We start from the raw sequence: 13,957 nt of genomic DNA on the forward strand, positions 1-13,957 counted from the left end.
CGGAGGAGATGGACCGTTGGCCTGATCTATCAAGACATGTATTATATTATTACAGGAGACAAAGTCACAACTGATTCTGTCCTAAATTCTCATTTAACATCCTTAGAAGGAAAAGGAAAGACAGTAACTCACCATAGCAATGCCTTAATCTTCCAGAGTTTTTGGCACCCGTTCACAAATTTTCCCTCACTTGTGAAAAATGAAAGACATGCAAAATACCTACAAATATTAGAGAATACGATATTGTGTGCCATAGTTTGGACATTTTAAATAAGTCCACAACTATCCCATAGATCAATGAAATTTAAAAAATGCATTGCCTCCATCTAGGGTGAGGGGAGAGAGAAACTGCAGCCAGGAACAGGACATGTTTGTGATAGTTTTCACAACTGACGAAAAACCCCTGATTCAATGAAGGTTTAGATAACAACATTCTCTAACTTGGTCATTTTCCAGGACTGTCATCTCATCCACAGGGAGATAATCCACTCTGTGCTGTAGTTCATTAGGGAGCACTTGCACATTAGCAATTCATTAGTTTTTTTCCCCTCCTCAGTGACAAATATACCCAAAGATCAGGAAAATAAACTGTTTATATATGCAACAACAGCTGCTCAGATAATTTATGCCAGGCGCAGTGAAACTTGGCCCTCCACTTCTTTTGGGACTACAATTCCCATCATGCCTGACCACTGGTTCTGCTAGCTACAGATCATGGGAGTTGTAGGTCAAAAACATCTGGTGGGCCAAGTTTGCCTATGCCTGGTTTACACCATTGTACTCCCTGCTCACATGGCAAAAATAGCTCAGAGGGAAAAGGAGAGACTGACACATTTGCAGAGACATGCACCATTTTTATTTAAGATATTGAAAACCAAATAAATATGACTGTGCACAACTGGTTCCACACATTTCAAAACATGTTTAGAATTCATGCCAGGATTTCAAAAGCTTGCTTCCCAGTTCCAGATCTTTAGGTTACACAGGGTAGTACATAAGCTAGGGATGCCATCTTCATTTCAACATCAGGAAATGGCATTGCATGCCAAGTTGGGTGGGACATGTCCTCCAGTTCACCCATAGCTCTATTCTGGACCTTCTGCTTGTGGAAGTTGCAGAGCTCAGTTGGTTAGATCGTGGTGCTGATGATGCCAAGGTTGCCGGTTTGATCCCCCTATGGGACCGCTGCCTATTTGTGCATTGTAGGGAGTTGGACTAGATAGTCCTCAGATTCCCTACGACTTCTACAATTCTGTGATTCTGAGGGAGCTGCTGAATTGAGACAATTGTGTTTCCATAACACTTGCCTTTGTGCTGCATTTCCAGGCACAGATTTGGGCTTTCCAGTCCATGTCCAAGCATGTATTTATTTTTGCCCCACCACTTTCCCCATGAAAACCCACTCTTTGCCACTCAATTGGAGCAAGTGGCAATTTTTGGAAAACCCGAATTGCTGTTTGTTCCAATTCAGCAGTAGAGACTGGGTTTTCCTGGGGAATGTGGAGGGACAAAAAATGGAAAGTGAGTGGACATGGGCCAGGGAAGTGCAGACCTGTGGCATAATCTTTAATGGACTTTAGCCCATATCATCAGACATCTGAAAATGAAGGAATATATGGAAACCTAAGAAGAAATCATCTAAAGTGCCACAGGAGTCTTTGATGTTTTTGTTGTGGCAGACTAAAACAGGTTCCCTTCTGGAATTTGTTTGCTCAGGTCCTTCATGCTGTTACTACATTTCTCCAGGGCAAACATTCAAAATTCCACAACAGCTGAATTCCCAAGCTCAAAAGTCAGTGCTCGACATCAGAAATGTTTGTGTTTCGTTATTTCACTATCCATAAACCTCGCTCCTGTATTTTTCAATAATTTAGGTGACAAATTATAGGTTTTTCTAGACACAAAAGTATTAGTTGAACAGACACTTGCGGGGAACAGTACAAATGTGCACCTATACAAAAATATACATCAAACGAAAAGGCCACCTAGGCAAATTTCATAAAACAGGAAAAAGAAAAGGCCAGCATTTCTTATATTAAAGGGAGGGGGCTGGTAGGTATCAGAGGTCTCTCTTCCTCCCTGTCACTTTCCAGAAAGCTTGTTTCACATCCTTATTCCTTAAGCTATAGATCAGTGGATTCAACATGGGTGTGATGGTGACATAGAATATGGCAACGTATTTGTCTAGATCTGAGGATGTCTTGGTTTGAGGCTGTAAGTACATTGACATGGCTGTTCCATAGAATATGGTGACCACCATGAGATGTGAACTACAGGTTGAGAAGGCCTTGGTCCTGTTCTCTGTGGATTGCATTTTCAATACGGTGGTGATAATACGGGCATAGGTGACCAAGATGAAGCCAAAGGGAAGAAGCAGAGTAAGGATGCTGCTGGCAAACATGATCAACTGGTTTCCACTAGTATCTGAGCAGGCCAACTTGAGCATAACCTGGACCTCACACAGAAAGTGGTTGATAACATTATGCCCACATAGAGAGGCCTGTGAGGTGAGAGAAGGTACCAGGATCAGGAGGAAGGAGCTGCCCCATGAAATGGTTGCCATAGCAGTGCAAACCTTATTGCTCATGATGATATTATAGCGCAGGGGGTTGCAAACAGCCACCCAGCGGTCGTAGGACATCATTGCCAGCAGAAGGCATTCTGTGGTCCCCAAGAAGAGGGTGATGTACATTTGGGCGTAACAGCCAGAATGGGAAATGGTGGTCTTGGCTGACAGGCAATGAGCCAACATCTGGGGGATGGTGCTGGTAGTATAGCAGATGTCAAGGAAAGACAGGTTGCCAAGGAAGAAGTACATGGGGGTGTGCAGGCGGGGGTCCACCACAGCAAGCAGGAGGAGGAGGCCGTTGCCCACCACAGTGATGAGGTAGATGAGGAGAAAGAGGACAAAGAGGGTGATCTTCATCTGAGGGTTACTAGAGAGACCCAGCAGGATGAATTCTGTCGTGGTAGTCTCATTCTCTCTTCTGCCCATGTTATTTCCTCTAAGGGCTTACCTGGGACGGAAACAGGAAAATAAATTGGAAGTAAATAGCCTCACCTGACCCAAGAGTGTTGCATTAATTTATATTGAGGCTTACATCTTGTATTATTGCTGAAACCTCAAGGCTGCTAAGCAATAATGAGGAAAATAAGAATCAGGAAAACCCCCATAATATTAGAAGCAAACTAAAAACTGCAAGGAGGGGGAGTTGAAGAAGTTAGGGAGTGGGAAGAGGGGAATGGGTCTTGGAAGCCATCAAATTTCATTAAAAGCTTGAGAAGGGCAGAAGGGATGCAATGAGTAATTGCGTAGGAGACACAAAAGTGAGAGGCAGCATCAAAAAAACCCACCACCACCCACTCAAGAGCCAGTGTGGTGTAGTGGTTAAGAGTGGTAGATTCGTAATCTGGGGACCCGGTTCACGTCTCTGCTCCTCCACATGCAGCTGCTGGGTGACCTTGGGCTACTCACACTTCTCTGAAGTCTCTCAGCACTACTCACCTCACAGAGTGTTTGTTGTGGGGGAGGAAGGAAAAGGAGAATGTTAGTCGCATTGAGACTCCTTCGGGTAGTGATAAAGTGGGATATCAAATCCAAACTCCTCCTCCTCCACCACCACTCAACAAAACAAGCCAGATTTAGTCATGCTTATAGTAGACCCAATACACACACACACACACACACACAGTACATACAATTATTGTGTTTTTTAATGTAGCCCACTGTGGGTAGCTCTCAGTATCATCAGCCCATACATACCTCTGAAGCTAGCACCAAAATCCTTGGAACTTATAATAATCATAATGTGAGCAGAAGTCTGGAAAATGCAACTTAGTCAGACTGGACTTCTCCAGCGATTTACTTCTGTCAGATCAGATAGAATTAGGATTGCAACTTGAATTCAGACTGAACTCAATATATTTACAACAAAGGAAAGGAAGTCCTCTAACACCCCACCACCATGAAAAGCATAAGTAATGTGTATAATTTTATTGTCACAAGGCGACACAATGGCCATTAGACAACTTTAAAGGGAGTTAGAAAATAAGAGAACAAGAAGAATATTCCTTGAAAGAAGACTGGAAACTAATTCTATGGTTGAAAATTGTGTACATTTAAAAACGCTGGTACCATTAAGATAAATTCTACAGTGTAAACCAATTTTGATGGTGTAACAATGGATTACTGAATGGTATAGTTCATTTAAAATATGCAGGGATGTATGCTATGCAAAATGAACCACAGAAAGAGAAGAAGGGAAGTCAATGATTTAAGGTTGTCTAAATGAATATTTTGAAATGAAAAATCTAATAAAAACTATACATAAAATAAATAAAATAAAAGGGAATTAGAAAAAAAAAATCCCACAGTGGATCAAAGTATCCCCAACTATAAGCCAGGATAGATAAAAATGAAACATCAACATGCAGAGGAGGTATGACTCTGTATACCAGATGCTCTTGACAAATTACAAGGCAAGGGAAATGCCATCAGTTTCATGGCGGCATCAGGGAGCAGGTCCATGACGGGCGACCATTGTTTGAAACAAAGAGTATCGGAGGAGATGGACCGTTGGCCTGATCTATCAAGACATGTATTATATTATTACAGGAGACAAAGTCATAACTGGTTCTGTCCTAAATTCTCATTTAACATCCTTAGAAGGAAAAGGAAAGACAGTAACTCACCATAGCAATGCCTTAATCTTCCAGAGTTTTTGGCACCCGTTCACAAATTTTCCCTCACTTGTGAAAAATGAAAGACATGCAAAATGCCTACAAATATTAGAGAATAGGATACTGTGTGCCATAGTTTGGGCATTTTAAATAAGTCCACAACTATCCCATAGATCAATGAAATTTAAAAAATGCATTGCCTCCATCTAGGGTGTGGGTAGAGAGAAACTGCAGCCAGGAACAGGACATGTTTGTGGTAGTTTTCACAACTGACGAAAAACTCCTGATTCATTGAAGGTTTAGATAACAACATTCTCTAACTTGGTCATTTTCCAGGATTGCCATCTCATCCACAGGGAGATAATCCACTCTGTGCTGTAGTTCATTAGGGAGCACTTGCACATTAGCAGTTAATTAGTTTTTTTTCCCTCCTCAGTGACAAATGTACCCAAAGATCAGGAAAAAAATGTTTATGTATGCTACAACAGCTGCCCAGATGATTTATGCCAAGCACAGGCAAACTCGGCCCTCCAGATGTTTTGGGACTACAGTTCCCATCATGCCTGACCACTGGTCCTGCTGTAGCACCCTGCTTGTGGTTAACGCTTAGCTGGAATGAAATATTCAACGCAGCAATAGAGAAATTAAAATAATAATTTATTTGTCAGACAAATAAATGAGAGACACAGTGGTATATGGTTACCAAAGCTCTGCCCACTCCAGCCCTGATGGCCAGCACTTATATTTCCTCAGCCCAGCCCCCTTGCTCCTCCTTTGGCTGCCTCTGTCCAATCAGCCTGGTTGAAATTCCTATTGGCTGTTTGCTAGAACCAATCATAAAAGATACACCCATTTCCTATTACCTTTTATGGGAGACAAAGAGCTATATTTCCTTCTATCTATAAATGGCAAACAAGTAGCCATATATCTTACATTTGCCTCAATAAGGCACCTTAATTACCAGATCACCTCTTGCCCTATTGCCCTCCAAAACAGATGGTTTTAAATTTTTATCTTAAACAGAGATCAGAGATCTTGGGTTCACATTCTCGCACACCATCAATGAAATAAGAATCTAACATAAGAATCTAACATTTCTTACTTTCTAAATCCTTTGCATAATTACATTTAAGCCAATATATTTCATACATAACATATATAGATTTTTAGAAGCAAAGGCCTTTTCAAAGTAAAACGTCTTCAGTTTACACCCCCCTTTCCTGGCCAGCTGCTTTTCCCATTAGCTCTTGCCCTTTAACCTTAGAAATATGTGGCTAATGTCTCTAATGGGAGGCACCTAGTATTATTTTCTGTTAAACAATAAATCCTACTATTTACTAACTCTTAATTGTGTTTTTGCAGCTTGATTGTATTCTGTAGGGTCAGTAACCTAGTAACCTTTGCTCTCAGCCTGTAATTCCCTTTTTACAACTTTGAGAATTTTGGCTCCTGCTATAAATCAGGGGGCCCTTGTCCAGGAGGAAAAACATCTGCCAAAGCCAGCTGGTCTGCCTGGCATAAAAACATCTTTAAGCTCATTTTGAAAATACAGGCCTTGATCAGATGCCTCACTGTTAGCTAGGGATCATGGGAGTTGAAGGTCAAAAACATCTGGAGGGCTGAGTTTGCCTATGCCTGGTTTACACCATTGTACTCCCTGCTCACATGGCAAAAATAGCTCAGAGGGAAAAGGAGAGACTGACACATTTGCAGAGACGTGCAACATTTTTATTTAAGATATTGAAAACCAAATAAATATGACTGTGCACAAATGGTTCCACACATTTCAAAGCATGTTTTGATTTCATGCCAGGATTTCAAAATCTTGCTTCCCAGTTACAGATCTTTAGGTTACACAGGGCAGCACATAAGCTAGGGATGCCATCTTCATTTCAACATCAGGAAATGGCATTGCATGCAAAGTTGGGTGGGACATGAACTCCGGCTCACCATATAGCTCTATTCTAGAGTTTCTGCTTGTGGAAGTTGCACAGGTGAGTTGGTTAGATCGTGGTGCTGCTGACGCCAAAGTTGCAAAGGGCTTTCCAGTCCATGTCCATGCATTTATTTATTTTCGCCCCACCACTTTCCCCATGAAAACCCGCTCTTAGACACTGAATTGGAGCAAGTGGCAATTATGGAAAACCCGAATTGCTGTTTGTTCCAATTCAGCAGTAGAGACTGGGTTTTCCTGGGGATTGTGGAGGGACAAAAAATGGAAAGTTCATGGACATGGGCCAGGGAAGTGCAGACCTGTGGCATAATCTTTAATGGACTTTAGCCCATATCATCAGACATCTGAAAATGAAGGAATATATGGAAACCTAAGAAGAAATAAGCTAGTCTTTAAAGCGCCACAGGAGTCTTTGATGCTTTTGTTGTAGCAGACTAAAACAGGTTCCCTTCTGGAATTTGTTTGCTCAGGTTCTTCATGCTGTTACTACATTTCTCCAGGTCAAAAATTCAGAATTCCACAACAGCTGAATTCCCAGGCCCAAAAGTCAGTACTCAACATCAAAAATGGTTACAGACTCCACTAACCCAGAAATAGTACCTCGGGTTAAGAACTTTGCTTCAGGATGAGAACAGAAATTGTGCTCCGGCACCACGGCAGCGGCGGGAGGCCCCATTAGCTAAAGTGGTGCTTCGCGTTAAGAACAGTTTCAGGTTAAGAACGCACCTCCAGAATGAATTAAGTACTTAACCCAAGGTACCACTGTACATCAAAAGAAAAGGCCAGCATTTCTGATATTAAAGGGAGGGGGCTGGCAGGTATCAGAGGTCTCTCTTCCTCCCTGTCACTTTCCAGAAAGCTTGTTTCACGTCCTTGTTCCTTAAGCTATAGATCAGTGGATTCAACATGGGTGTGATGGTGCCATAGAATATGGCAATGTATTTGTCTAGATCTGAGGATGTTTTGGTCTGAGGCTGTAAGTACATTGACATGGCTGTTCCATAGAATATGGTGACCACCATGAGATGTGAACTACAGGTTGAGAAGGCCTTGGCCCTGTTCTCTGTGGATTGCATTTTCAATACGGTGGTGATAATACGGGCATAGGTGACCAAGATGAAGCCAAAGGGAAGAAGCAGAGTAAGGATGCTGGTAGTAAACATTGACACCTGGTTTCCACTAGTATCTGAGCAGGCCAACTTGAGCATAGCCTGGACCTCACACAGAAAGTGGTTGATAACATTATGCCCACATAGAGAGGCCTGTGAGGTGAGAGAAGGTACCAGGATCAGGAGGAAGGAGCTGCCCCATGAAATGGTTGCCATAGCAGTGCAAACTTTATTGCTCATGATGATATTATAGCGCAGGGGGTTGCAAACCGCCACCCAGCGGTCGTAGGACATCATTGCCAGCAGAAGGCATTCTGTGGTCCCCAAGAAGAGGGAGATGTACATTTGGGCGTAACAGCCAGAATGGGAAATGGTGGTCTTGGCTGACAGGCAATGAGCCAACATCTGGGGGATGGTGCTGGTAGTATAGCAGATGTCAAGGAAAGACAGGTTGCCAAGGAAGAAGTACATGGGGGTGTGCAGGCGGGGGTCCACCACAGCAAGCAGGAGGAGGAGACCGTTGCCCACCACAGTGATGAGGTAGATGAGGAGAAAGAGGCCAAAGAGGGCGATCTTCGTCTGAGGGTTACTAGAGAGGCCCAGCAGGATGAATTCTGTCGTGGTAGTCTCATTCTCTCTTCTGCCCATGTTATCTCCCTCTAAGAGCTTAGCTGGAACTGAAACAGGAAAACAGATTGGAAGTACTGTAAATAGCCTCTCCTGACCCAAGAGTGTTGCATTAATTTATATTGAGGCTTACATCTTGTATTATTGCTGAAGCCTTAATGCTGCTAAGCAATAATGAGGAAAATAAGAATCAGGACAACCCCCACAATATTAGAAGCAAACTAAAAACTGCAAAGAGGGGGAGTTGAAGAAGTCAGGGAGTGGGGAATGAGTCTTGGAAGCCATCAAATTTCATTAAAAGCTTGAGAAGGGCAGAAGGGATGCAATGAGTAATTGCGTAAGAGACACAAAAGCGAGAGGCAGCATCAAAAAAGCCCACCACCACCCAATCAACGAAACAATCCAGATTTAGTTATGCTTATAGTAGACCCATTTTATACCCAACCACAACCACACACACACACACATCCCATACAATTACTGTTGTTGTTTTTTAATGTAGTCCGCTGAGGGCAGCTCACAGTATCATCAGCCCATGCATACATACCTCTGAAACTAACACTGAAATCCATGGAACTTATAATAATGTGAGCAGAAGTCATAATTATGTGAGCAGAAGTCATAATGTGAGCAGAAGTCTGGAAAATGCAACTTAGTCAGACAGGACTTCTCTAGCAATTTGTTTCTGTCTGATCAGATAGAATTAGGATTACACCTTGAATTCAGATTGAACTCAATATATTTACAACAGAGGAAAGGAAGTCCTCTAACACCCCACCACCATGAAAAGCATAAGTAATGTGTATAATTTTATTGTCACAAGGCGACACAATGGCCATTAGACAACTTTAAAGGGAGTTAGAAAATAAGAGAACAAGAAGAATATTCCTTGAAAGAAGACTGGAAACTAATTCTATGGTTGAAAATTGTGTACATTTAAATATGCTGGTAGTATTAAGATAAATTCAACAGTGTAAACCAATTTTGATGGTGTAACAATGGATTACTGAATGGTATAGTTCATTTAAAATATGCAGGGATGTATGCTATGCAAAATGAACCACAGAAAGAGAAGAAGGGAAGTCAATGATTTAAGGTTGTCTAAATGAATATTTTGAAATGAAAAATCTAATAAAAACTATACATAAAATAAATAAAATAAAAGGGAATTAGAAAAAAAAATCCCACAGTTGATCAAAGTATCCCCAACTATAAGCCAGGATAGATAAAAATGAAACATCAACATGCAGAGGAGGTATGACTCTGTATACCAGATGCTCTTGACAAATTACAAGGCAAGGGAAATGCCATCAGTTTCATGGCGGCATCAGGGAGCAGGTCCATGACGGGCGACCATTGTTTGAAACAAAGAGTATCGGAGGAGATGGACCGTTGGCCTGATCTATCAAGACATGTATTATATTATTACAGGAGACAAAGTCATAACTGGTTCTGTCCTAAATTCTCATTTAACATCCTTAGAAGGAAAAGGAAAGACAGTAACTCACCATAGCAATGCCTTAATCTTCCAGAGTTTTTGGCACCCGTTCACAAATTTTCCCTCACTTGTGAAAAATGAAAGACATGCAAAGTATCTACAAATATTAGAGAATAGGATACTGTGTGCCATAGTTTGGGCATTTTAAATAAGTCCACAACTATCCCATAGATCAATGAAATTTAAAAAATGCATTGCCTCCATCTAGGGTGAGGGGAGAGAGAAACTGCAGCCAGGAACAGGACATGTTTGTGGTAGTTTTCACAACTGACGAAAAACTCCTTATTCATTGAAGGTTTAGATAACAACATTCTCTAACTTGGTCATTTTCCAGGACTGTCATCTTATCCACAGGGAGATAATCCACTCTGTGCTGTAGATCATTAGGGGGCACTTGCACATTAGCAATTAAATAGTTTTTTCTTTCTCCTCAGTGACAAATGTACCCAAAGATCAGGAAAAAATTGTTTATGTATGCTACAACAGCTGCTCAGATGATTTATGCCAAGCACAGGCAAACACGGCCCTCCAGATGTTTTGGGACTACAGTTCCCATCATCCCAGACAGCTGATGCTGCTAGTTAGGGATCATGGAAGTTGTAGGCCAGAAACATCTGGCAGGCCAAGTATGCCTATACCTGGTTTACACTTTGGTTTTTTCTGCTCACATGGCAAAAATAGCTCAGAGGGAAAAGGAGAGACTGACACATTTGCAGAGGCGTGCAACATTTTTATTTAAGATATTGAAAACCAAATAAACTTCACTGTGCACAACTGGTTCCACACATTTCAAAGCATGTTTTGATTTCATGCCAGGATTTCAAAAGCTTGCTTCCCAGTTCCAGATCTTTAGGTTACGCATGGCAGCACATAAGCCAGGGATGCCATCTTCATTTCAACATCAGGAAATGGCATTGCATGCCAAGTTGGGTGGGACATGTCCTCCGGCTCACCCATAGCTCTATTCTGGACCTTCTGCTTGTGGAAGTTGCATAGCTCAGTTGGTTAGATCGTGGTGCTGATGACGCCAAGGTTTGCAGGCTTGATCCCCCTATGGGACCGCTGCCTATTCGTGCATTGTAGGGGGTTGGACTAGATGATCCTCAGAGTCCCTTCGACTTCTACAATTCTGTGATTCTGAGGGAGCTGCAGAAGTGAGACAATTGTGTTTCCATAACACTTGCCTTTGTGCTGCATTTCTAGGCACAGATTTGGGCTTTCCAGTCCATGTCCAAGCATTTACTGTATTTTTCGCTCTATAAGACGCACCAGACCATAAGACGCACCTTGTTTTTGGAGGAGGAAAACAAGAAAAAAAAATATTCTCTATCTCAGAAGCCAGAACAACAAGAGGTATCGCTGCACAGTGAAAGCAGCGATACCTCTTGCTGTTCTAGCTTCTGGGATAGCCTGCGAAGCCTGCATTCGCTCCATAAGACGAATACACATTTCCCCTTAATTTTTAGGAGGGAAAAAGTGAGTCTTATAGAGCAAAAAATACGGTATTTATTTTTGCCCCACCACTTTCCCCATGAAAACCCGCTCTTTGACACTGAATTGGAGCAAGTGGCAATTTGTGGAAAACCCGAATTGCTGTTTATTCCAATTCAGCAGTAGAGACTGGGTTTTCCTGGGGAATGTGGAGGGACAAAAAATGGAAAGTGTGTGGACATGGGCCAGGGAAGTGCAGACCTGTGGCATAATCTTTAATGGACTTTAGCCCATATCATCAGACATCTGAAAATGAAGGAATATATGGAAACCTAAGAAGAAATAAGCTAGTCTTTAAAGTGCCACAAGAGTCTTTGATATTTTTGTTGTGGCAGACTAAAACAGGTTCCCTTCTAGAATTTGTTTGCTCAGGTTCTTCATGCTGTTTCTACATTTCTCCAGGTCAAACATTCAGAATTCCACAACAGCTGAATTCCCAAGCTCAAAAGTCAGTGCTCGACATCAGAAATGTTTGTGTTTCATTATTTCACTATCCTTAAACCTCGCTTTCCTATTTTTCAAGACTTTAGGTGACAAATTATAGGTTTTTCTAGATACAAAAGTATTAGTTGAAAAGACACTTGCGGGGACCTGTACAAATGTGCACCTATACAAAAATATACATCAAAAGAAAAGGCCAGCATTTCTGATATTAAAGGGAGGGGGCTGGTAGGTATCAGAGGTCTCTCTTCCTCCCTGTCACTTTCCGAAAAGCTTGTTTCACATCCTTGTTCCTTAAGCTATAGATCAGTGGATTCAACATGGGTGTGATGGTGCCATAGAATATGGCAATGTATTTGTCTAGATCTGAGGATGTTTTGGTCTGAGGCTGTAAGTACATTGACATGGCTGTTCCATAGAATATGGTGACCACCATGAGATGTGAACTACAGGTTGAGAAGGCCTTGGCCCTGTTCTCTGTGGATTGCATTTTCAATACGGTGGTGATAATACGGGCATAGGTGACCAAGATGAAGCCGAAGGGAAGAAGCAGAGTAAGGATACTGGTGGCAAACATTGTCACCTGGTTTCCACTAGTGTCTGAGCAGGCCAACTTGAGCATAGCCTGGACCTCACACGAAAAGTGGTTGATAACATTATGCCCACATAGAGAGGCCTGTGAGGTGAGAGAAGGTACCAGGATCAGGAGGAAGGAGCTGCCCCATGAAATGGTTGCCATAGCAATGCAAACCTTATTGTTCATGATGATATTATAGCGCAGGGGGTTGCAAACAGCCACCCAGCGGTCGTAGGACATCATCGCCAGCAGGAGGCATTCTGTCATCCCCAAAAAGAGGGAGATGTACATTTGGGCGTAACAGCCAAAATGGGAAATGGTGGTCTTGGCTGACAGGCAATGAGCCAACATCTGGGGGATGCTGCTGGTAGTATAGCAGATGTCAAGGAAAGACAAGTTGCCAAGGAAGAAGTACATGGGAGTGTGCAGGCGGGGGTCCACCACAGCAAGCAGGAGGAGGAGTCCGTTGCCCACCACAGTGATGAGGTAGATGAGGAGAAAGAGGCCAAAGAGGGCGATCTTCATCTGAGGGTTACTAGAGAGGCCCAGCAGGATGAATTCGGTCATGGTAGTCTCATTCTCTCTTCTGCCCATGTTATCTCCCTCTAAGGGCTTACCTGGAACTGAAACAGGAAAACAGATTGGAAGTAAATAGCCTCACCTGACCCAATAGTTTTGCGTTAATTTATATTGAGGCTTACATCTTGTATTATTGCTGAAGCCTCAAGGCTGCTAAGCAATAATGAGGAAAATAAGAATCAGGAAAACCCCACAATATTAGAAGCAAACTAAAAACTGCAAGGAAGAAGTCAGTTGAAGTTGAAGAAGTCAGGGAGTGGGGAATGAGTCTTGGAAGCCATCAAATTTCATTAAAAGCTTGAGAAGGCAGAAGGTATCCAATGAGTAATTGTGTAGGAGACACAAAATGAGAGGCAGCATCAAAAAACCCCACCACCACCCACTCAACAAAACAACCAGATTTAGTCATGCTTATAGTAGACCCATTATACACACACACACACACACACACACACACACAGTACATAGACTTATTGTGTGTTTTTAATGTAGCCCACTGTGGGTAGCTCTCAGTATCATCAGCCCATACATACCTTTGAAACTAGCACTGAAATCCATGGAACTTATATTAATCATAATGTGAGCAGAAGTCTGGAAAATGCAACTTAGTCTGACTGCACTTCTCCAGCGATTTACTTCTGTCAGATCAGATAGAATTAGGATTGCAACTTGAATTCAGACTGAACTCAATATATTTACCGGTACATCAAAGGAAAGGAAGTCCTCTAACATCCCACCACCATGAAAAACATAATTAACGTGTTTAATTTTATTGTCACAAGGTGACACAATGGCCATTAGACAACTTTAAAAGGGAGTTAGAAAATAAGAGAACAAGAGGAATATTCCTTGAAAGAAGACTGAAACTGTTTCCTGATTATATGGGTGAAAATTGTGTACATTTAAAAACGCTGGTAGTATTAAGATAAATTCTACAGTGTAAACAAGTTTTGATGGTGTAACAATGGATTACTGAATGGTTTAGTTCCTTTAAAATATGC

At 42.0% G+C, this 13,957-nt stretch overlaps 3 protein-coding genes across 3 annotated transcripts; all 3 read right to left on the minus strand.

Moving 5' to 3' along the window:
* Window positions 1-1,317: 1,317 nt before the first annotated feature.
* On the minus strand, window positions 1,318-2,995 carry LOC309327519 (olfactory receptor 13H1-like; the record flags this gene model as incomplete). The annotated part of the gene is made up of 1 exon (XM_081836820.1): window positions 1,318-2,995. The coding sequence occupies one exon, from the start codon at window positions 2,993-2,995 to the stop codon at window positions 2,060-2,062; it is 936 nt and encodes a 311-aa protein (XP_081692946.1). The 3' UTR covers window positions 1,318-2,059.
* Window positions 2,996-7,423: 4,428 nt separating this feature from the next.
* LOC309327518 (olfactory receptor 13H1-like) lies at window positions 7,424-9,932 on the minus strand. The gene is made up of 2 exons (XM_081836819.1): window positions 9,879-9,932; window positions 7,424-8,420 (listed from the first exon to the last, which is right to left on the minus strand). The coding sequence occupies exon 2, from the start codon at window positions 8,389-8,391 to the stop codon at window positions 7,456-7,458; it is 936 nt and encodes a 311-aa protein (XP_081692945.1). The 5' UTR covers window positions 8,392-8,420; window positions 9,879-9,932; the 3' UTR covers window positions 7,424-7,455.
* A 1,783-nt stretch (window positions 9,933-11,715) lies between these two features.
* Window positions 11,716-12,995, minus strand: LOC309327523 (olfactory receptor 13H1-like). The gene has a single exon (XM_081836823.1). The coding sequence runs from the start codon at window positions 12,969-12,971 to the stop codon at window positions 12,036-12,038; it is 936 nt and encodes a 311-aa protein (XP_081692949.1). The 5' UTR covers window positions 12,972-12,995; the 3' UTR covers window positions 11,716-12,035.
* Window positions 12,996-13,957: the final 962 nt, after the last annotated feature.

The sequence above is a fragment of the Podarcis erhardii genome, assembly GCF_964252035.2.
Source record: "Podarcis erhardii genome assembly, chromosome: 13".
Lineage (NCBI taxonomy): Eukaryota > Metazoa > Chordata > Lepidosauria > Squamata > Lacertidae > Podarcis > Podarcis erhardii.